The sequence below is a fragment of the Neoarius graeffei genome, chromosome 20 (genome assembly GCF_027579695.1).
Source record: "Neoarius graeffei isolate fNeoGra1 chromosome 20, fNeoGra1.pri, whole genome shotgun sequence".
Classification (NCBI taxonomy): Eukaryota; Metazoa; Chordata; class Actinopteri; order Siluriformes; family Ariidae; genus Neoarius; species Neoarius graeffei.
In genome coordinates, this window is record NC_083588.1 from 42,560,506 (window position 1) to 42,585,456 (window position 24,951).

Consider the following 24,951-nt stretch of genomic DNA (forward strand, 5'->3'; position numbering starts at 1 on the left):
AAAACGCCACCATATCAACAATTCCAAGCCTTTTAAGACCCTTTTACATACAGTGATGGTCGTACAAGTCCCTGTGTAAGTTGTTACTACAGAAACAATAGACAAGTGTTGCCAGGCAAAACAAGCCTCATGCGGTAGCACTTATGACGAATATGAAGGAAGAGATCACGAAAAAACAATTTTGACCTTTTTGGTGACCTTGACCTTGTGTGAGAACATACTTGGCCAGTAAACATGGTTGTGATTCTCTGCTGCTCTCAGCCAATCCGAACACAGCACGATGACATCGTGGCTACCGCCTCTATATGAGGCAGTAGCCACAAAAACTTTGACCGGATGACCCCCAAAATTTTGGAGGTTCTATTTGAGACCAATGCCCATCTATCCTGAAAGTTTCATGAAGATTGGTCCAGTCGTTTTCCCGTAACATCATTAGCAAAAAAAAAAACCCGACCGAAAACAATACCTTGCCCCCTGGTGGACTCTGTCCCCGGGCCAGGTAATTAGAACAAGTGTGTTAATGTAATGTAAGCCTTGCAACCGGAACTGCCGCTACAGAAAATCAATCAACACCTTCCGACTGATCAGAATCACAAATTCAACACTGGTGGTATAAATTAAAATATCCTTGTCCACACTGACTATACCTACCAAACGTTGCCAGGCTTAGTTTGTTCTGATGTGATCACACCTCCATGCAATTCGCCAACAAGCTCCGGTGCAAGCCATCGCAAAGCAACACACTGGTCCTCCTCTGTGGTGATGTAATCCTCCTAAAATTAAGAGGATATTAGCATTACACACACACAATGCAAAAAGTATAGGTATTACATAAAAGTAACCTAAATGTACATTTCAGTAGCATTTTGAAAATTCAAGACGTTTTGCTGCACTTTCATTTCGAAATTTAATACTAATACTTTACAAAGAGGGCGGCACGGTGGTGTAGTGGTTAGCGCTGTTGCCTCACAGCAAGAAGGTCCGGGTTCGAGCCCCGTGGCCGGCGAGGGCCTTTCTGTGCGGAGTTTGCATGTTCTCCCCGTGTCCGCGTGGGTTTCCTCCGGGTGCTCTGGTTTCCCCCACAGTCCAAAGACATGCAGGTTAGGTTAACTGGTGACTCTAAATTGACCGTAGGTGTGAATGTGAGTGTGAATGGTTGTCTGTGTCTATGTGTCAGCCCTGTGATGACCTGGCGACTTGTCCAGGGTGTACCCCGCCTTTCGCCCGTAGTCAGCTGGGATAGGCTCCAGCTTGCCTGCGACCCTGTAGAATAGGATAAAGCGGCTAGAGATAATGAGATGAGACTTTACAAAGAATCAAAATAGGACTAACTATAAAATCAGTGCCCAAGTTTATACTGTCCTGCATTTACTAGCATCTTGTGAAGAAAGCAGAAACTCACTTTAAATCTTGAGGGGCCAATGCCATAGTCTCCTATTTTGACAGTCATGTCTGTTGTAAGATAACAGTTCCTCAGGGCCAAATCACTGTAAATCAAATGAGAGAGCAAAAACAAACTGTCACACAAATTAGAGATTCTTGCACATTCGATTTAGCAAAATATGAAACGGCACACCATAAACAGTATACTAGTCAGTCAGTCATTCAACGCAACAATTTTTACTAAGCAGACTATTTAGCATGCACCAATGAAAAAATATATATATGAGTGATTCCACACTTATGGGTACTGAAATGGGGACATGAACTTATTTTTAAAAATTCACCTAAAACCATTTCTTTTTTTACCATCAGGTCACAAAACATGTAATCTTTAATGAATGATATGTTAAAAGATAACTTTAATTTTCTGAGATGTAATAAAAACATATTTATATGCCAAAGTCAAGCCTATGAGTTCCAAAATGATGTCTGTTACATTACTTCTGTTACGATTGTCCATCTCGCGTCTGTTACAAATTAATTACAATCTAGCTATATACCATGTTAATCTTATTGAAAGAATGTGTATGTTTATTCTACTACACATGTTTATTAATTATATTCGCTAAAACATCACCTTCCTATGTTTCAAAAAGTAATTCTACATTGTTAAAATTGAGAATATATATGTCCACAACACTTCTGTTACGTTCTGACTTTGGCATATAAATGTTTTTATTACATCTCAGAAAATTAAAGTTATCTTTTAAAATATCATTCATTAAAGATTACATGTTTTGTGACCTGATGGTTAAAAAAGAAATGGTTTTAGGTGAATTTTTAAAAATAAAGTTCATGTCCCCATTTCAGTACCCATAAGCATGGAATCACTCATATATATTTTGCAAAATCAGGTACATGCAAGTATGTGAAAACACTGACAAAATGGAGCCCAGCACAAAACCATCATATCACTCGCATGCTAGTGCAGGCAATACGAGATAATTAGCCAGAATCAAATAATTTTTTGTTGTTGTTTTGTTTTGCCCCCACGTCATCTTGTAGCTGAAACATTCATCCTAGACAATTAGGTTTCCAGGCAACCAAAAATGGGACTGGGCATGACATGGGAGATTTTACTTGCTTAGTAGGATGGCAAGCAGTCATCAAAAGTTAAGAGATTACACTAGTCAGATAACATCCCGGGTATTAAACATCATAGTTCAAAACAATACTAGGATAAAATAACAATGGAATAAAACCAAGGCAACAAACTGTGCGTATGAAAAAACAGGCTACAGTCATCAACTGTATAAATGCACCTATACAGCAGGTGTGTAATAAAGTGGCCAGTGTGTATGAAGGCAATGCTGAGTTTATCACGAAATTTAATATTGACATTTGTGACCTGAAGCACTCGTTTTTAGATTTTTAGAAGACCGATTTTGTCCTGTCTAACCCCAGCAACCAACATACTAGGAATACCACGTACTAGCAATAGCAAAACAAAGACTCTTGTTATTTCTGCTCTTTCCCTAGTGACAAAATCACGGATGCTGGAGCTTTTCCAACTCGCTCGCACAGCACCAGGATATTGTTCCCAGGGAGAAACAACTATGTTCAGAAACATAGCGAGACATATGGTGGCTCATTCAGTGTGAGCTCTTATGATCAGCAGGGCTCTGATTACAGCCCACCTCTGCCACCTTCTCGAAATGCAAGTTCCAAGAGTGCAAAGAGGCTCTTTTAACCCTGATGCAAGAACATCACCGACGCTAATGCTCTTCGCTTGAACTGTGTGCGGCTGCTGTCAGGACTGCTGAAATGGGCGCGAGATAAATGTACTGATATTTTAGACACTGTGTCCTGCCCTTGGCAAATGGCAATTATACAGACAGACATTCATACGGTCACTGAAAGAAAGACGGCATTGCTTCTGGCCATACATGGCAAATTTAAACACTGCTCAGTTTGTATACAACTTGAAAGAAAGCAGCCAGACAATTGTAAAACAGGAGGCAATATTTATCCTTCTTAAACTGGAAGGCATTTTTTTCCCTTCAACGCATTAAACAATTCCTTTGTCTTAATACATTTCTAACCACTTTGGACATACAAGGCTATTTTCAGATGCACGAAAGCTGTACTTAAAAGCAGCAGCCCCTGCGGTCCTGCCGTAAATCAGCTTTGTAACCCATAACCAAAGAGCCACATTTTCCTCTACTACAGAGTGCGTAATCTCTGGAGACTTAAATAATCTTTGTAATAAGTTGCAATGGTTACAACTGTGGCCCCTCACATTCACCCCAAAAATACGAAGGAGCTCTGTTTACACTCGAATCGCAGAATCATCATGTCTCTGTGCCGAACGATAGAGGACACCCAGAAATCCCTAGGAGCTGTGTAATTGGACTCCTTTGCATGTATTCTGAGTATGCAAAAGACAGCAGCCCAAGCTGAGCGTGGCACAACATCCTAGACAGCCCCGACCTGACTTCCACCAGACATCATGCAGAGTAAAAATGAAAACAAAATGATGCCTTTAATGGCGAGTTCCTTAAAGAGCATCAAGGCAAAAAAAATAAACAAAAACCACCAATCCAGGTGGCATGCCATGGAAACTAGGCAACAGGATCGTCACTTTAACGTGTAGGTCGATGGCACGTCAAGTTGTGTTCAGAGTGCTTATATTTGTTTCCTTGAACTTATACGGTTATATACTAGTGCGTCTCAAAAAATTAGAATATTGTGAAAAAGTTCAATATTTTCCATCAGTTATTTAAGAAAGTGAAAATGTTATATATTATAGACTCATTACACAAACTAAAATGTTTCAAGCATTTTTCTATTTTAATTTTAATCAGTATGGCATACAGTACAAAAACATAAAAAAAAACACATCTCAAAATATTAGAATATTTCATTTCGAGTTTGAGTAAAACAGTATGAACACAGTGTATCTCTCGGTCTGGTCCAGTACACACAACCACAATCATGGGGAAGACTGCTGACTTGACTGTTGTCCAGAAGATGATCACTGATGCCCTCCACAAGGAGGGTAAGCCACAAAAGGTCATTGCTGAAAAGGGTGGCTGGAAAAGGTGCACAAGCGACAGGCATGGCCGCAGTCTTGAGAGGATTGTCAAGAAAAGTTGATTCAAGAACTTGGGAGAGCTTCACAAGGAGTGGACTGAGGCTGGTGTCAGTGTATCAAGACCCATCACGAACAGACATCTTCAAGAAAGGGGATACAACTTCCGCATTCCTAATATCAAGCTACTCCTGAGCCAGAGACAATGTCAGAAGTGTCTTATCTGGGCTAAGGAGAGAAAGAAATGTACTGTTGCTCAGTGGTCCAAAGTCCTCTTTTCAGATGAAAGTACATTTTGCATTTAATTTGGAAATCACGGTTCTAGAGTCTGGAGGAAGAGTGGAGAGGCACAGAATCCAAGGTGTTTGAAGCCCAGTGTGAAGTTTCCACAGTCTGTGATGATTTGGGGTGCCATGTCATCTGCTGGTGTTGGTCCACTGTATTTTATCAAGTCCAAAGTCAACACAGCCATCTACCAGGAGATTTTAGAGCACTTCATGCTTCCATCTGCTGACGAGCTTTTTGGAGATGCTGATTTCCTTTTCCAGCAGGACTTAGCACCTACCCACAGTGCCAAAACTACTACCAAATGGTTGGCTGAGCATGATATTACTGTGTTTGATTGGCCAGCCAACTTGCCTGACCTGAACCCCATACAGAATCTATGGGGTATTGTCAAGAGGAAGCTGGGAAACACCTGACCCAAAAATACAGATACGCTGAAGGCCACTATCAAAGCAACCTGGGCTTCAGTAACACCTCAGCAGTGCCACAGACTGATCACCTCCATGCCACACCGCACTGATACAGTAATTCATGGTAAAGGAGCCCCAACCAAGTACTGAGTGTATATAAATAAATATACTTTTCAGAAGTTGGACATTTCTGTATTGTAAATCCTTTTTTTGATTGATCTTAAGGAATATTCTAATAATTTGAGATACTGGATTTCTGATTTTCATGAGCTATAAGCCATAATCATCAAAATTAAAACAAAAAAGCCTTTAAATATTTCACTTTACATGTAATGAATATAGAATATATGAACGTTTACCTTTTTGAATTAAATTATGAAAAAAAAGGAACTTTTTCATGGTATTCTAATTTTTGGAGATGCACTAGTATATATAAATAAAAGTAAAGTTACTTTTTTGAGAGTGATTTTTGAATGTGTGAAGGACCAGGAATGAAAAAAAAAAAAAGAAAGAAAAAGAACCTGTGCAGGAAGTTGTGCTTGTGCAGGTGAGTAAGTCCAGCAGCAATCTCACAGGCCATCTTCTGCAGCTGCAGCAGCTCTCCATTCCTGTACAGCCATTCATGCTGAGTAACATAGCTTCTCAGATCCCCCTGCACAGCAAATCACAAATCACACAGGATACACATAAACCAATTCCGCTGCTGCACTGCTACAAGAAACATCTACCCACATAAAATTAACAAGTCCAAGTTGTACGCATGTTGGTACTGCACAAAGTGCTCGCTGTGAAAAAGTCAGCATGTGCTTTACTTAGATTTGGCCACTGAGGGGCAGCAAGCTCTCTCTGTACAGATACTTTTACTGCTGCACAGGGACTAGACCAAATAAGGGAAAGGCAGTTTAATGGAGTATGCTATATGCTGTGTCACAGCAATTTAAAAATAAAAAGAGCAGTGCTCAGACTGGCTTGCATACTCTGGGGCTGCTCCTCTGGGTCGGGTTTCTGGACCCAAACGCGAAAGACCAGTTTAGGAGACGAGAACAGCCCTAGCACAAACATCATCTGGTGCCAGCAAGGAAATAATCCAGGGTTAAAACATCCGAGTACCTCAACTAATTAATACTAAATCATTAAAAAAAAAAAGAATATCAATTTTAGAAATGTAAACATTTTGCACATGGAAGCCAACATGCAATTTAATGTAGTGCCCCTACATTATAGTGATGATACATTTTGGAAGACGTTCCATTTTAAATTGGATAGAACTGATCCTCTGAGTATAATAAAAATGGTAAATGGACCTTTTTGTTTGCAATATGCAACCATGCAACATGAGAAAGCCCTTACACAATCTTAGCGATACAACAGAACAGTGATTTTAACACAAATCTTAAAACACCTGCTGCGGGAGTCTCGTCTTAAAGGCCAAAAAGAGTCCACCCACAGAACGCACAGGTAGCGACACTGCTCCCACTGCTACAACCGGATAAAATGTCTGAGAATCTTTCAGCAAAACTGTCAAGCCAGTGATGGAAGGGGTGATGGGTGATATAACCTTTGTTTACAAGCAGTCAGGCTCAGCTGCTTTCCAGGACGGCTTGACAAAATATGCCAATGGTCCTTATTTGGGCCTTTTCCACTACCCTTTTTCAGCTCACTTCAGCCCAACACAGCTCGCGTTTCGACTACCTCAGAGCAGCACAACTCAGCTCACTTCAGCCTTACTCAGCACCCAAAACTCGCACGGTTTTGGAGTGGGGCTGAAGTGAGCCCGACCGAGCCGAGTGGGGCTAGGGGCGTGAGGAGACACTCCCCTGTGCACTGATTGGTGAGGAGGAGTGTCCTCACATGCCCACACACGCCCCGCGAGCACGCTGGTATCTGTAAACACTGTAAACCCGGAAGAAGAAGAATTACGACAAAGAAGATCAGAAAACTAGAAGATGGAAGACCAACCCAAGCGAGGAAAGGCCAGCCAGTGGTCCATCGTGGAGACACAGACGTTTCTCTGAGACTACCGCTTAAAAGGTCACTGATGTCACTGTTTGCGCCGCCTAACGACATCACGTGACGTCCACCCACTTTCGCTAACTCCACCCAATGTGTCCACCCACTTCCAGCCAGCACGGTTCAGCGCGGTTGTAGTCGAAATGCAACCCCAACAGCCCAACTCAGCTCGACTCAGCCCAACTCAGCACGGCACGGCTCAGCCGCGTTGGTAGTGGAAAAGCCCCGTTTGTTATAGAAATATAATAGTTCCCTTAGCCTCATCATGCAATGTGTTGCCATATCACCGGAGTTAAGTACACTTATTAAATAATCCACCAAAGTCTTCGGTGCATTACAAAAGCAACTATGGTCTCGCCATGACATCAAGAAAACCACCAAGTTGAAAGTATACAATGCCACAGTCTCACCATCTTAATGCATGACGCTCTACCATAAACATTTCCAGAAACTGACCAGGCTACAACTTCGATACCTGCATCAAACCCTCAAAATAAGATCGCAGGACAAGATCCCCGATGTAGAAGTAGTCCTCAGGTGAGTCAATACTGTGAGCATGGGGGCGTCGTGGCTCAGGTGGATAAGGCGCCATACCATAAATCCAGGGACCCGGGCTCGATTCCGACCCGAGGTCATTTCCCGATCCCTCCCTGTCTTTCTCTCTCTCCTGCTCATTTCTTATCTCTACACTGTCCTATCCAATAAAGGTGAAAAAAGCACCCCAAAAAAATCTTATTAAAAAAAAAAAATACTGTGAGCATGGAAGCCCTTATTACAGCCTCTCCTTTGTTGGGCTGGACACATGTGGCGCATGCCTGACACGCGACTACCCAAAGCCGTTTTCTACGGAGAACCGAGCTGAGGAAAGAGGAGACAAGGAGGACAGAAACTAGAGGTACAAAGACGTCTTGAAGAGGAACGTGAAAAACGTCGGAATTATTGGTCAGACGTGGGAAAGTGATGCCTTGGATAGAGCAACATGCCGAAGCATAGTTAAAAGCTCAGTGTCCGCAATTGAAGACAACCGTCAAAGGGAGTATACGAGGGCTCACGAAGCCAGACATTCCATGGCAACTCAACCAGGCCGCTTGTGCCACCGCTGTGGATGACTCGGTCACTCTGGTGCGGGCCTCGCAGCCCATCTGCGCATCCTAATGAAGCAGTCATCATCGCTAGCGATGGACAGCTGACGACAACGATGTATTAAATAATGTCACATACAAGAGACTCCAGGTGATAAATAACAGGTTAAAGTACTAACAGAGCCACTGATGGCGGACAGGGAAACGGCGAACTCGGGCCTGGACTTTGTGTAACTGCATGCAGAAATGCTAGACTGACAGTGAAATCTTGTTTCACCGTCAACAACTCCTCACAACATCCTTGTCTACAACAGAGAGAGCAAACAGTGTTTGGCTGTGGTTTAGACTCCAGCACATTAATTATACCAAAAGGTCTATTTACTGCCATTTCAAACCAACGTCTTAGCTAAACTATTGCGTTAATGAGAATGCTACACTGGGTGGACATTCTACTCCATACTGCAGATAATCTGTAGCCAAAAACCACAGGGCTAATAAATACTAAATTACTCTGAACAATCTCATAATCCTGTAAGCTATAACTCACTAGGCCTTAAAGCTTTTATTATGATAATGACATAAAACAAACTTTATTCCCTGCACACAATATAAAGAAATACTATACAAAACATTTTTAAATATTTGGCAGTGATTAAAAAAAATATATAACCTTCCAGAGTCAGAAAGTCCTCGCTGACATATATACTGACGTACACACACAAACACACACAGCAACCCCTGAAGACAGCCTTTACAGGAGAGACTGTCACTCAATCAGGCAGCAACTGGCATTCTGCAAGACTGCTCCGGTTGCATCTCTCAGCTATATTTCTGTCTAAAATGCAATGAGTCAGGGTTACCAATGGTTACTCAGAGAGACAAACAGCAAACAATCTGCAGAGCACCTCAGAACAAATATGCCATGGGGAATAAAATTTGATATATTCGCCGAAATAAACCTGACTGAGGTGCAAAGAAAATGCTCGAGGTTTTATTGTGGTGACTTTAAAGTGCCTATCACGGGTAAATTCAGGAGCAAGATCAATGTAATTCTCCTATTTTATATTAAACTTTGGTCAAATATCTGTCACATTCTGCATTCTCTGCAATTTTTTTTACCTTTCGCAATACCAGAAAAATTCAGTTGAAATCAAGCTGTTTGAGGCGAATTGGTCCGCCTCTGAAAAAACTTGGCATTTGGATTTCCCGGCAAACATTGATTTTCATGACGTCGCGTGCGGGACGCCTCCCTCTGAATCCTACGTCAGCGCTGGTTTGTTTATGAGAAAACGACCTGGTGGTTTTCTGCAAATTTCTTCAACGTTATCGCGTAATTATTAAAATGGTTAACAGATGTATCGTAGGAGGGTGTAGCAACGCCAATCTTGATGGGAGTAGTACTCATCGTTTCCCAAAAGACCGGACAATGAGAGAGAAATGGGAGCGCTTGGTCTACACAGGCTGTGCACTGAAACCGTGCAAAGCTCTCTCAGCCTGCTGGCGCTTCCGCAGGTAACGTCACGAATCTGGCTCCAGACTCCCTTGGGATTTTTCCAGACGCGTTTTTTTATTTTAATTTTTTTCTGCTGTAGACAGATGGCCTTGTGCAAAATTACCCTTCTGGATGAGTGTGTAAAGGGACATTCTTTCATAAAAAAAAAAAAACGAAATTGGTCCAGAATATGCACTTTAAGGAGGTATGAAGTTTAAAAGTGATTACCAAATGCTTAAAATGAAACAAACGAAAAGGTGAAAAATAAATCCACAGAAACGTTGTGTGAAATGAGGTTATGTAATATACAGGGTATTAAAGTGATTAAGATTTTTCATTCATTATTATAAAACATTATTTTGACAACATCATTATTTCCTATAAGACTTACATGCATGCTATGCACTACTGTTAAAGGTCCCATGGCATGACATTTTCACTTTGAGGTTTTTTAACGTTAAAATGAGTTCCTCTGACCTTCTTAAGTCACCCCAGTGGCTAGAAATTTCATAATGTGTAAACCAAACTATGCCCAACATTTGAGAATGGCGCGTCAAAACGGCGCGTTGATAAACTCTTCCCTTTACTACGTCAGCAAGGGAGATGATCCCCACGCCCCCCCTCTGGATTCCCACCCACTGTATGGATTGCCCGCCCAGTTGTAGTGAGGAGACCATAGAGGACACAACATGGAAATTGCGCTGTACATGGATGTGACAACACAGAAAGGAGTCTGTTTTTACTGCCGACGGGAGAGCCCCTGAAGACGCAGTGGCTTAATTTTATTTACTTCAATAATACACCGTCGAGTCTACCTAAGACGGTGTATGTTTGTCGGAAGCATTTTCCTGATGAATGTTTCCACAACTTGGAACAGTACAGGGCAGGTTTTGCACATCAACTGTCACTGAAGCCTGGGTCCGTACCAAGCATCCCTGCCGCATCAGCCACAAACACCGAACAAGTAAGTGTATAACTGTTAAGTCGTTTTGCCGTGTTTTAAAATCGGTGCGTTAGCCTTGCAATGGCTACATTAGCTGTGCAGCTAACCGCTTCCTGCAGTTAGCCAGGTACTCTGTGCTACAAAACCAAAAAGCATGCAGCATGCTCTGTTATAATAGCCAATCAAAACAGTTTTTACAAAGACACCCACATTCTTTAAGTCACTCGTTCATTTTATTTGTTTGTTTGTTCAGTAAAAACCCAAACATTTGTTGAATTTATTTTATTTCCTCGCGTCGCACCTTAATGACGTCAGCGCGCGGTATTTTTCCCTTCGCGGTTTGTTCCTTCTCTCTCGCCATAGTAAGACACCCACATCCGCTTGTTCTGACCCACTGGAGGTAGCGTCACAGTGCTGTTAGCCAATCAGAGGTAACACGTTTACATGTCATGAATATTAATGATAAGACCCGCCCCCACCCTCTACCCTTCCCCGCCTCCTGCTTCTCATTAGCAAAACGACACACTGGGAAAAGCGCTGAAATGGGGCTTTCTCCCAGGAGGCTATATCTACGGTGCCGAGTGTTCATTTCGAGAAAGGCTTTGGATATAACATCCGGAAACCTCCACGAGCCCGTTTAAAGCATCAACAAACCACCATGCCATGGGACCTTTAAAGAACAGCTTTGCTAGGTTCCAGGAACTAAGCAGCAAAATAATGACTGAACAAACTTTTTTTTTTTTTTACCCCCTCTGAAAACATTTAGAACAAACTGTACGAAAATGAAATGGCTACAAAACTCAATTTGAGCAAAACGTCTGAAAAATCTCAGGACAAAAACACTCATCGCCTCCTTGTTCAAAGGAATAGCTCCTTTAAACGTTACATGTGTCTACACTGGGCTCTGCGCTGCCTGTGGTCACCTGAGAGCAGAGCAGATCAGATCAGGATCCAAGCTACACAGGCAGCTGAGGGACGAGCAGATCCACTGAGAATGCAGGCTACATTATGCAACTCTGGGCCTTTGTGAGCTCATCCTGGCCCTGAGGGACACATCATGGCTGCATACCATCCACCAAAGCTGCAGCATCTTACTGCTGGGCAGGCGCTCCCAGCGTACCATGCTAACCAGCGAACACGCTCCTAATGAGGTCCTCTTTGACGTCATTTAACCTCTGAAGCACACTCCAGCCAATCCAAGGGGAGAATGTAGCCAAGACAGTGCTTTCATTTGGCAAAGACTTAAAATGTATTTCGAGATAAGCAGCGTCTGTTTAGAGTCACGGTTAAAGTATGCAGTACGGCTGTCAAGTCAACAACCACTATTGTATACATATACAGTTTCCAGGACAACTATTCATACATTTGCATTATCGCTGCAAAAGGTATCCGAGCACACAGCAGTTGCCTTAGCCAACCTGGTCTGAAACCTGTTCAATTAATATTCCTGAACTACCTTTGAAAATTCAGCCTTCCATACATTACAGTGATGCATAAGAAAATCTGATCTTGTACCCGTTTTAATCCTTTATTGTCTTTACAACTTGCAAAGGTTTTTTTTTTTTTAAATATTGAAATGGTCCAATACTATAGATAACGCTATTCATTTCCAATAACAAAGAAGATACTGAAACCTGAGAATCTGCCAGTGTTGATACCCATCCATTATTTTTTTTTCTTTAAAACTTAAGCTTTAAAATAAAATTTTACTTGATATTTTTGGAAGCATGTTACTTTAAAAGAATACAAAACTACTGACTTATACAAAACCATAGCTTCTTTATCCAGTTAAACTCTCATTTCATGGCAAATACTATAATAAATATTTAAAGGGTGGCACGGTGGTGTAGTGGTTAGCGCTGTCGCCTCACAGCAAGAAGGTCCTGGGTTCGAGCCCAGCGGCCAACGAGGGCCTTTCTGTGTGGAGTTTGCATGTTCTCCCCGTGTCTGCGTGGGTTTCCTCCGGGTGCTCCGGTTTCCCCCACAGTCCAAAGACATGCAGGTTAGGTTAACTGGTGACTCTAAATTGACCGTAGGTTGTCTGTGTCAGCCCTGCGATAACCTGGCGACTTGTCCAGGGTGTACCCCGCCTTTCGCCCGTAGTCAGCTGGGATAGGCTCCAGCTTGTCTGCGACCCTGTAGAACAGGATAAGTGGCTACAGATAAGGGATGGAAATTTTTAGAAGTATAAATGTAATAAAGTGAAAGCCATGGACTAAATGGTCGCTGGTTTGATTCCTGGACCGGCAGGAAAATCCATGGCTGAAGTGCCCTTGAGTAAGGCTCCAAACCATAACTGCTCTCAAGGCACTGGGTTATGCGTGTGTGCTCCCTGTGCATCACTCTGAAAAGAGTGTCTGCTAAATACCTGTAATGTATCACAATCACGTCTCTTCATACGCAAGTATTTCCCGTTCCAGGCCAATTAAATTCCCCCCCCTCATATTTTACGAGAGGTTACTTTAAAAGTTACTGTACTGAGCTAGCATCCAACTCATCAGCAGCGCATGTGCAAGCTGTTGGTTGAGGTTAATTCGACCCCCGCTTTGGAATGCCGTTTCATGGAGCAAACCGATCACCTGATCTAGTCCTGTACATGACATCAGTGATTACGGTTGTAACTCAATTTCATACCCATGAAAATGGCATTAATTACTTCATTACTAATCATTAAAATCATATGCAATTAATGACAAAATTCATATTAAAATTTTAAATTACTTAATTTTGTAGATGTTAAAGTATCAAAGGGTGCGTGTGTTTTTTTTTAAATGCAACACTTGTTTTACCAGAACTATGTGAACAAACCTAAATATCATGATAAAGATCGTGTATTGTAGAAAAGTCTTTAAAAAAAAATAATCATACAATATTTGCGAACCACAGTGCCAAATTATCAGGTTCTGGTTTTGATCCGACTCCATAAAACGCCACTGCATGCAAATCAGCAGTGCAAGGAAAACTATTTATGCATTTGTCTACCTGACTGAGAAGCTACAAAAAAAAAAAAAAAGTCATTAGCCTTTAAAGTTTAAATGGTTCCCAACAGATTTAAAGCTGTGTTTAACCAATTAACGAACATTAGATAATTAGTTCCGGCTCAAACAAAGGACGAGATACCAAACAAAATGAGGTGACCGTATTTAATCCAGGACCTGAACCTAGAAAGAAACCTGAAAGGTCATCTCTAGAACCAAAAGCCATTTTGATTTGGTTGGATTTATCCCAGGAGGCCATTACTTTACAAGGAAGCACTGTAATCCTGTCCGAGATGTGGCACATGCACACGCTGCAGGCTGTGTTTCACAGCAACTTGTAAGCGAGGCAATAAAATGCACCAACACAGCAAGAAGGAAGAGCGACAGTGATGGTAAATGAAGCCTGTTGCTTTATTGGGCTATGAGGGAATCAGAGAGCTGCCTCAAGTAGCTATGCATCTCAGATCCCTGTCGAGCTCAAGGAGTAGGTCCATAAATAGGTCAAGAAAAACAGAAACGAAAATCACACAGAAAAGAGGTACCCATTCACATGGATCATCCTTATACACCGTTCTTCACTCATTCTAAACTGGGTGCGAAGGTCAAATAAATAATACACGTGTAAATAATACAACCAGTGTGTTCATGACAGAAAAAAAAAAATTACACGTTTTATAATCAACGTGTTCGTCAATTTAATAAAAACATGCATTTTTTCATTGTTATGACATATGAATGGAAAAATAATAAGACAGCCCACGTTAAACTTACCAGCTCACTGTATTCAAAGACGAGCAGGAAAGGAATCGCCTCGACACACTGCCCAAGGCAATGCAGTATATTTGGGTGCCGAAGAACCCTATAAATGCAGACATTTGAAATAGCACTGAAATAAAATGGCTTGCCTTCAGCTTTTACTAGTAACGGTTTAAAGCTCATAGGCAACAGTTAAATTTTATGCACATTTGACACTTTATATGTTAAAAAAAACCCTCTGTGATTTTCTTCTGGTCCCAAGTAGTATTGTTAATAAATAATAATTAAAATTAGCGCGGATCGTGGCGAATTTCTGTCGGCTATTTCCATGACCACTCGGTGCGTGACGTCATTTAAGCCAAACAAACCGCTTGAGTTGAGTCCACTTCCGTTTACTTATATTGCCGTTTGGCTAGAGTGCAGACGCGCGTTCGGGAATCCCCCCCCAAAAAAACATGCCTTATTGTTGTGCAATGAACTGTAACAACGGGACCGGTTCAGGAAGAAGTTTTTACCATTTTCCAAAAGAGGAGGAGAGAGTGGATTGTGTGTGTGTGTGTGTGTGTGTGTGTGTGTGTGTGTGTGTGTGTGTGTGTGTGAAGCAAGAGGGTTGGCAGCCGGGTAAATACGCCGCTCTGGGCTCCGATCACTTCGAGGAGGTTCGGTTTTGAAGAATCCCCATCTGTTGGAGAATTTAGGTGTCCGTGTTGGACAGAGAAGCTCAAACCTGACGCTGTTCCAACAAAATTCGAGCACAAAAGCAAGCAGTCAAAGAAGAAACGGACCAGCAAAGCTCAAGCAAAAAGGAGAAGATTGGAGATAAAACATTTTTACCTTTGCTTGCAATTTTTCAAGTAAAGAATCCTGAGGGATCCTGTACAATCATTGTGGAAATGAGACAAAAGGGATAGTTTGTCATGGCTACCTGCCAGCATGCTACTGACTAACATGATAAATGTGTGTGTGTGTCCGATCGCTAGTGTTCAATGAAGTGGCCACTAAGCTGAAGTTAATTTGTCACCGCTAAAATGATACCTGCGGGCATGCTAACATGCTAACGGTTCACATGCCTTTTGCATGCTAAATGTATGTGCGTGTTTATACAGACACAAGTGTTCCTAATAAAGTGGCCACTAAGTTGAAGTTGATTTGCGATGGCTACCTGCTAGCATTCTAACATGCTGTTGACAAACATGATTAATGTGTGTGTGTATGGTTAGAGTAGGCTATAAATAGTATAATCCTTGTATTAATATTAGCAATAAATTATATTAGCAATATAAACGAATCCACGTTCTATTATAGGGACTCTGTGCGCATCAGTGGGGAACCCCATTAAATGTCCTGGTATATGTTATTATGAATTGTTGAAAATTAGCCCTGCATGTTTCTCTCCAGCAAAAAAAAATAGAAGTAATATTTAGAAAGTGGTTAAATAAATTAACCTCCTAAACAAACGCGTGCTCGCTTTGCAAGTAAACACAGCTGCTCCTGGTCTGTTTGGCTTAAATGACGTCACCACGGCGGTCCCCTGGCAGTGAAAGTGCGCATAAGTGAGATGTAAACAAACCTTCGGAAATTGGGCAAAACAGTATATTTTAAGCATTTTATTCAGAGTGCAGATTAGACACCAGGAAGATTGAATTCGCTTTCTGGGTCGTTCTTCTAGACCAGGGGTGTCAAACCTGATCCATAAAGGGCCTTGTGGCTGCAGGTTTTCATTCCAGCCATGCAGCAGCACACCTGACTTGGCTCATTCAATCAACTGAACTGTCTTCACACAGTCAAATACTTGCAGCCACACCCACCCTTGATTAAAGGGTGGGTGTGTCAGTTGATTGAATAAGCCAAATCAGGGTGCTGCTGCATGGCTGGAATGAAAACCTGCAGCCACACGGCCCTTTATGGATCAGGTTTGACACCCCTGTTCTAGACAATAAAGTTGATATTCTGCATTTCACCTCGGACCGTTGCCTATGACCTTTAAACTGATCCACATCATTATCAAAGCAATGCAATGTCATTACAGGAAGACAGATGGTGCTACGAACACATACGGACAAAATCAACAGCACAAGCAGAATCAAATCCCTTTCTCCTAACCATATTTTCCTAAACGTACAAGTTTCTTTTTTTTTTTTTAAACGTAAAGAAATTTATACTTGTAGACTTGTGCATTCCCCAAAATTGAAAAAACTATAAAAGTCCAAGGCTCTCACCTGTACGGATCTCCCTGCTGAAGGAAGTCATTCTGCTCTTTGGAGCTGGCGTTGGCCTTCAGCTCTTTGACCACCACTCTGGCTATACTGGGGTCTGAGTAGATCTCACTGAGCAAAACCTGTCAATGACAAAGCATTTTAGCTCTGCAAGTCTTTTTTCTTGGGCTACAAAAATCTGTAAAAGTAGCTTTTTCCGATTCGAGAAGAAACCTAGTACATCAGGTCACAGTGATAAACCTGTAACAGTAATACAGAGTCAGAAATTATGATTACAACTTTATAACAATAATGCTTGCATTCTCATGGCTCAGTGCACTCAGAAAACTAAATTTCACTGGTATGTGTGTGTGTGATATATATACATACATATACCCACACACTAACTAATAAATATTTTATATTATATATATATATATATATATATATATATATATATATATATATATATATATATATATATATATATATTATACACACACACACACACACAAATATATATACACACACTTGTGTTCAAAATAATAGCAGTCCAACACGACTAACCAGATCAATCACTGTTTTTGGTGGAAATTATATTACTACATGGCAAATAATTTACCAGTAGGTGTAGTAGAGTCATAGAAAACCAACAGACCCAACATTCATGATATGCATGCTCCTGAGTCTGTGTAATCGGATAATTAAGTGAAAGGGACGTGTTCAAAATAATAGCAGTGTGGAGTTTAATTAGTGAGATCATTCATTCTGTGAAAAAACAGATGTCAGTCAGGTGGCCCTAATTTAAGGATGAAGCCAGCACATGTTGTACATCCATTTCTCTCTGAAAACCTGAGAAACATGGGTCGTTCCAGACATTGTTCAGAAGAACAGCGTGCTTTGATTAAAACGTTGATTGGAGAGGTAAAACGTATACTGTAAAGAAGTGCAGAAAATGATGGGCTGCTCAGCTAAAATGATCTCCAGTGCTTTAAAATGGACAGCAAAGCCAGAGAGACGTGGAAGAAAACAGAAGACTACCATTCGAATGGATCGAAGAATAGCCAGAATGGCAAAGACTCAGCCAATGATCAGCTCCAGGGTGATCAAAGACGGTCTGAAGTTACCTGTGAGTATTGTGACAATTAGAAGATGCCTGTGTGAAGCTAATCTATCGGCAAGAAGCTCCCGCAAAGTTCCACTGTTAAAAAAAAGACGTGCTGAAGAGGATACAATTTGCCAAAGAACACATCGACTGGCCTAAAGAGAAATGGAAAAACATTTTGTGGACTGATGAAAGTAAAATTGTTCTTTTTGGGTCCAAGAGCCGCAGACAGTTTTTCAGACGACCCCCAAACACTGAATTCAAGCCACAGTACACTCTGAAGACAGTGAAGCATGGTGGTGCAAGCATCATGATATGGGAATGTTTCTCTTACTGTGGTGTTGGGCCCATTTATCGCATACCAGGGATCATGGATCAGTTTGCATATATCAAAATACTTGAAGAGGTCATGTTGCCTTATGCTGAAGAGGAAATGCCCTTGAAATGGGTGTTTCAACAAGACGACGACCCCAAACACACCAGTAAGCGAGCAGCATCAGGGTTCAAGACCAACAAAATGAAAGCTATGGAGTGGCCAGCCCAATCCCCGGACCTTAATCCGATAGAAAACTTGTGGGGTGACATCAAAAATGCTGTTTCTGAGGCAAAACCAAGAAATGCAGAGGAATTGTGGAATGTTGTCAAATCATCCTGGGCTGGAATACCTGTTCACAGGTGCCAGAAGTTCTCAGAAACCGTGGTTATACAACTAAATATTAGTTTAGTGATTCACAGGAATACTAAATCCTTCAGGTTTTTTCAGTTTATACAGTAAATATTTGGAGTTTGTAATGAAAAATGCAGACACTGCTATTTTTTTGAACAGCCCAATGTTCATTTTTCTTCATTTTCTGTAAAGTAATTAAAATATTCATACATTTTTCTTCATGTTTTGATGTAGAATATAATGTGCAGTGTTCCTAATGCATGGAAATAAAAACTATTATAAGGATTTTGAGCTTTACTCACGTTTTTAAACACACTGCTATTATTTTGAACACAACTGTGTGTGTGTGTGTGTGTGTATATATATATATATATATATATATATATATATATATATATAAATAAAACGCGCGCACACACATACACAGTAATGCGACACCCATTTTTGATCTAGATCCAGACACCAACATACTTTATAACCATTTTTGTGCTTCTAATACTATCTCACAGTATCATTCTGAAGATTCTTTCAAGAAATTATCAAACTCAGGCAAAGGAGACTCCCTGTCTATGAGCCACATTAACATTCGTAGTCTTCCGGGTCACTTTGACGAACTCAACAACTACCTCCACTCCTTATAATTTAAGTTCTCAGTTATTGCTTTGACAGAAACATGGTTAACGGGAGATACCGTCCAAAATTTTGATATACCAGGTTACAATAGTATTCACTGTGTTAGGCTAGATAGGATGGGAGGGGGAGTTACATTGTATATAAAGACTGGGTTGAAACGTGGAGAGAAACGATCTTGACTTCCAAAATGACAAAACGGGCACTCAGAGTATCTTTATTGAACTGATGAGTACATCCAAAAAAGATAAAAACGTAGTTATAGGATGTATCTATAGACCGCCTAACACAAGCATTCATGACTTTGATGAACAACTGACACAAAGCATGAGTAAGGTCAATGGAAAAAACAAGCCTTGCTATATATTCGGAAACTTCAATATAGATCACATAAAGTTCTAATTCCCTCACTGCAGATCATATAAATAACCTATTTTCTTCTACTAGTATATAGACCAACAAGGGTAACCAACACATCTGCAACACTAATAGATAACATCTATACAAATTCCTTAAATAGTGACTATAAAGTAGGTGTTCTGGTTACAGATTATTTCCGACCATTTTCCTATATTTATAATAACCGGGATTGAAGAACCTAAGATAACAACGGATAGATACACATACGAACAAGTTAATAACAGAAACACAGAGAAATTTAAAGAACTGCTGTAGGACGCATCATGGACCAGAGTATTAGAGGAACCTGACACTGAGACAGCATTTAATTTATTCCATAATATTGTAGGAACCATATATGATAAAAGCTTTCCTCTTAAGACGGCTAAAAGCCCCAACCAAAGTTACAAAAAAACCATGGCTAAGCAAAGGATTACTCAAATCAATAAACAGGAAACAACAACTATATAAAAAGATACCTAAAAATTCCAACGCCTTTGAACCAACACCAATATAAAAAAACATCGAAACAAACTCAAATCACATGTTGAGAACTGCAAAGAAGGAATATTTTCACAAGAGGTTTATGGAAGCAAGTCTTGATATAAAGCAAACATGGGGAGTTATTAATGAAGTACTAAATCGTAAAAAAATGACAAAAACGCAGGCCCACAAGAAATAAAAATCGGAGATAAAATCATCAATGACAATGTTGAAATGTGTAACGATTTTAACAAATTCTTTGTTGATATTGGTACTAATCTAGCAAGTAAAATTTCAAGAATGCAAAAAGATCCCTTAAGCTACGTTAAGGCCCCTAGAAATTGTTCCCTGTCACTTTTTGAACCACCTTCGAACACAGAAGTAGAGGACATAGTTTTAAATTTAAGACTCTACCGCTGGATATGATGAAATTAAATCTAAAGCCCTAAAGATGGCCCTTCCCCACATCCTCATTCCTCTCACCCATATTCTTACATTGTCTTTACAAAGTGGAGAGGTTCCCACTGGGACAAAAACTGCTAAAGTAATCCCTATCTTCAAAGGTGGAGACCCAACATCATTTAACAACTACCGACCAATCTCGGTCTTGCCCAGTATGTCAAATCTGTATGAAAAGCTTGTCTATAAACGACTGATTAAATATCTCAGCACTAATAATATCCTATACAAACACCAATACGGTTTCCGCAAGGGTGTATCCACTTCTCTTGCCCTAATACAACTAGTAGACAGAATATCTATAGCCACTGACAAAAACGAGTATACAATAGGAATTTTTTTAGATTTATCAAAAAGCTTTTGATATAGTAAACCATACCATACTCCTCCGGAAATTAGCTGTTTATGGTGTTACTGGCATTGCATTAAATTGGTTTCGAAATTACCTGAATAATAGAAAACAATATATGACTTTGAATGGAATCAAATCTACCTACAAAAAAAATTCAATGTGGAGTACCACAGGGGTCAATTTTGGGTCCTCTACTATTCTTGATCTACATCAATGATCTGGCAGAAGCCTCCTCAAGACTGTATTTTATACTGTTTGCGGATGACACCAACATATTCCTTTCTCACAAAAACTTTGATTCTCTGATACAACTGGCTAATCAAGAATTGAGTAAAGTAGCTACACGGTTTGAAGCAAATAAATCATCATCAATAAATACTAAAAAGACAAATTTCCTTATTTTCTGTAGTAGAAATAAAAGTTATGATATTAATAAGGCCAAAATATTCTTAAAGAATGTTTCTATTATGCAAGAGAGACAGACTAAATTTTTGGGGGTAGTAATAGATGACAAATTAAATTGGAAAGCCCATGCCTCTGTCATAAGTAAAAGAGTTGCTAACACAATTGGTGTTATTGGGAAAATCAAATACGTTATCCCTCAAAAGACTCTTATAACTATATACACACAACAGCCTCATTTACCCATACTTGACTTACTGTAACATTGTTTGGGGATGCACCTATCGTACAACTCTACACCCTCTTATAACCCTCCAAAAGAAATTCGTAAGAATAGCAACTGCTTCTGACTTTCGATCACACTTGGCTCTCTTGTTTCAAAAATTAAAAATACTAAATATCCATGATATCAATAAACGACAAATTAGTATCTTCACATTTAACTTCCTGGCAAACAATCTCCCCAATATATTTGACAATTTCTTAAATCCTAATTCACTTGTACATAATTATTATACCCGACAAAGGAATCAGCTCCATATTCCTCTCTTCCGCACATCATTAGCACAGTCCTCCGTAAAATATAAATGTGTCACAATATGGAACAGTCTTCAGACAAATATACAAACAATTTCCTCTTTTCTGATGTTTAAAAGTGCCCTGAAAAGCCATCTCATAAGCCATCATAGTCCCTTGTAATAGCCTCATATGATCAGTTCTTATTTTGATTTATATAATTAAGTATTTAATTATCCTTATTGTATTGTTATCACTCTCTATGCATTATATTACTTGTATTATTTCATTTATAGTCACGATTATTGGTAATTAAGACTATAATCAATTTTAAATAAGTATAGAGGAGGAGGGCCTAGTATAAGCGATAAACGCTTTTTCCCCTCCTCCTGCACTTTTTTTTTTTTGTTTATTGTATTATATTCTTTTTTTGTTGTGCAAATAAAAAATAAATACAAATTATATATAAAAGAGGTCCATATAGTGAAATACCGTGACCGAGGTCTTGAAAGCACTGGGCCGAGGTCAGTATTCAAGGCTGAGGTCACGATATTTCACCATACGGGCCGACCTTAAGCTGGTAAATAATATATTTATTTTTTTCTTTACCAAATTCTAACAGAAAACAAGAGCGCCTGAAAGGGAAAACCAAGGCAAGCCGCCATTTTGAATCTTCATTCACTGCTGTAATGCAAATTGCTTCCTCCTTGGTATACAAGTGCACTTCCATGGCAGGGAGAAAAAAAAAAAAAAAAAACCACTACATTTTGCCGCCTATGTAGTCCCTTATTTATACAAAATTGAGTCATTCAGGATTCAGCCATGTTTTTGCTCCGCGTTAGCAAGTTAGAGGTTTTTAGCTTTCTCCTGAAATGTTTTTTTTTTTTTTGTCTTCCTCAGGGTAGTAAAACTCGCTTTCGCTGTGAAGACCGTCGTTATCGCTATCCATGATGTAAAATGAATGCTATTCTCCTGAGAAATGCTGGCAAAAATTTATAAGATTTTTGATAATCTTAAAAATAAATCTTATTTTTAAGATTTTTTTTTGGGGGGGGGGGGCTTTTTTCACCTTTATTATTGGATAGGACAGTGTAGAGACAGGAAATGAGCGGGAGAGAGAGACGGGGAGGGATTGGGAAATGACCTTGGGTCGGAATCGAACCCGGGTCCCTGGATTTATGGTATGGCGCCTTATTCACCAGAGCCACGACGCCCCCAAAAATAAATCTTATTTTTAAATAAATAAAGATAAATGTTGACCAAAAAAAATGCTACTATGATGTTGTTTGTTGTGAACAAGCGAGTCGCCAGAGGTCCGTAACCGGGGTCTGTATCCTACGATACAGACCCGCTCGCCAGCCAATCAGCGCGCAGGATTTGATGGAAACCACACCGCGAAAAAAATAATCCCAGTTACTGCCACTCATCACCATTTAGGGACTGAATGAAGAGTCTCATGCTCTCACAGGACTTATTTAATAAATGCTGCAACAAACTAAGTTATTCATAATAACTGAACCAAGGGAAGTCAGTTATTCACAGCTGCACAAAGAAAGGGTGTGTGTGCACATTCTTCCTGAGATTTCATCACGGAGACTGCTCGTCCCTGGGAGAGGTCTGAAAAGGTTGTGCAGCTGACTTTAGAGGTAAGCACACTTCAGAGACACACCACAGTGTGGACTGTAAACAGAAGAACTTGCACCTTGCCAAACCAGCCGCTCCCAATCTCCTGTATGTAACTAAGAGTGTGGCGTGCCACATGTGGGCCTGTCGAGACTTCTGAAAAGCAAACACAGAGAGAAAGCGGTGACTATTCAACCACACAAATTCTTTATTCAATAGGTTTAACACAGAACATCTGGCAAATTTGTGTGTGTAACATGCCTTTGACATTTAAAATCCATAACATCAATAAAACAGACCTTTATCTACTAAAACAATCCTCAAATGCATGGATTAAAGCAAAAAAAAAAAAATCATCTGACTGAAAAAAAAAAGCTCCATGTCGTTGGCCCCTACCACATCAGCGATGCGTCAAATTTTAAACGCCATGTTGTCCATTATCCCCTAGGCCCCTACTTATAGTACATTTACATAATTTTAACAATGACTAAAGCTAAGGCAAGACTTTACCATTGTCATTACTGGCTATAAATGATGAAACATCAAGTTTTCAGCACAAAGTGCAAATTTATTTCAACAATACTTTAGTAATGCACAACAGTGGTTAAGAGAAAAGTGCAAGTGCAGTCGAACTTGAACCATGCTTTCAAAAGAGTGGAACAGAAAGAACTTGCAAGAAAAGTAAAGTGAAAATTCACTTTTTCTGCTTCTTCGCAGTGAAGCCAAAGGCATCTAGTTTTTTGCCATTGCTTCCATAGACTTTTTTTTTTTTATGGCAAACTATACAAAAGCGCACACCTGCCATTTTCATCTTTTTGCACCATGAACTAAATGGCTTGCCATTATCGCCCATTTCATTTAGCCAAGCCCATCTCCACTTATTCTTTACCGTTTTGTCGATGTCTGACACATCTGTGCCTTCATTTAAAAGAAGCGCGTCCATGCTGGCAAAACCGAAAGTAATTTGACGCGCTCTAGTGATGGAAATCGAAGGGCCTGTGTCCGGTGAAATATGGCCTAATACACAGTACTTGAGTAGGGGGAGGCATCCCCCTTCTGAAATAACAATCTCAAATCATCCCCCTTATAAAACGGCCATCCCCCCACATCCCTTGTGCCATTTTACCGATTAATGTGGAAATGAGCCTACTATTATTTTAACAAATATTACTACCATTTCAACATTAGAGGCTTTGCGCAGCGATAGCCTACATGCAGCCGGATAAAAAAGACGCATATTTATTTATTCGGTTGCACCTCTCATTCACACCTATACGGAGGTTTCAGTCACTGAAAACAGCTACTTCGCAAACTCGGGGCAGAGTGGAGATTTCTGAAAACTCCATCTTCAGACACGCGTGTAAATCGGGAAAACGAAGCGACAGTAGGCGAGAGGGCGCGCGCGAATATAATGAGTCACAGGTGTGAATCTTTCACCGAATGCCAATTGTCCCGGTTCTTCATGAAATCGCACGCGCACGCACAGATTCATTTGGTTAACTTTCAAATAACTGTTCTTGTGCACTTGCGACACCGGAGCCACTTTCCTGAATTTTGAGCTTCGGAGTATTCGCTTCTTTATTTAATCAATGAATTTATTTGTCACATACATTAAAATTACTAATGTAAACCATTAGTAGCCTATTTAAGCAATCGCTGTTTTCGCCACTGTTTTCCGACCTTTTGTGCT

The 24,951-nt window shown here is 40.3% G+C and overlaps 1 protein-coding gene across 3 annotated transcripts in view; it reads right to left on the bottom strand.

The window, feature by feature from the left end:
- Nucleotides 1-24,951, bottom strand: part of lmtk2 (lemur tyrosine kinase 2) — a 71,190-nt gene that overhangs the window by 17,856 nt on the left and 28,383 nt on the right. For all 3 annotated transcript variants that reach the window (XM_060901745.1, XM_060901744.1, XM_060901743.1), the window contains exons 4-9: nt 23,341-23,417; nt 16,650-16,768; nt 14,446-14,533; nt 5,691-5,821; nt 1,403-1,487; nt 652-773 (exon numbers count right to left, since the gene is read on the bottom strand). In XM_060901745.1, the coding sequence (XP_060757728.1) occupies nt 652-773; nt 1,403-1,487; nt 5,691-5,821; nt 14,446-14,533; nt 16,650-16,768; nt 23,341-23,417 (622 nt within the window). The remainder of the gene's footprint in view (nt 1-651; nt 774-1,402; nt 1,488-5,690; nt 5,822-14,445; nt 14,534-16,649; nt 16,769-23,340; nt 23,418-24,951) is intronic.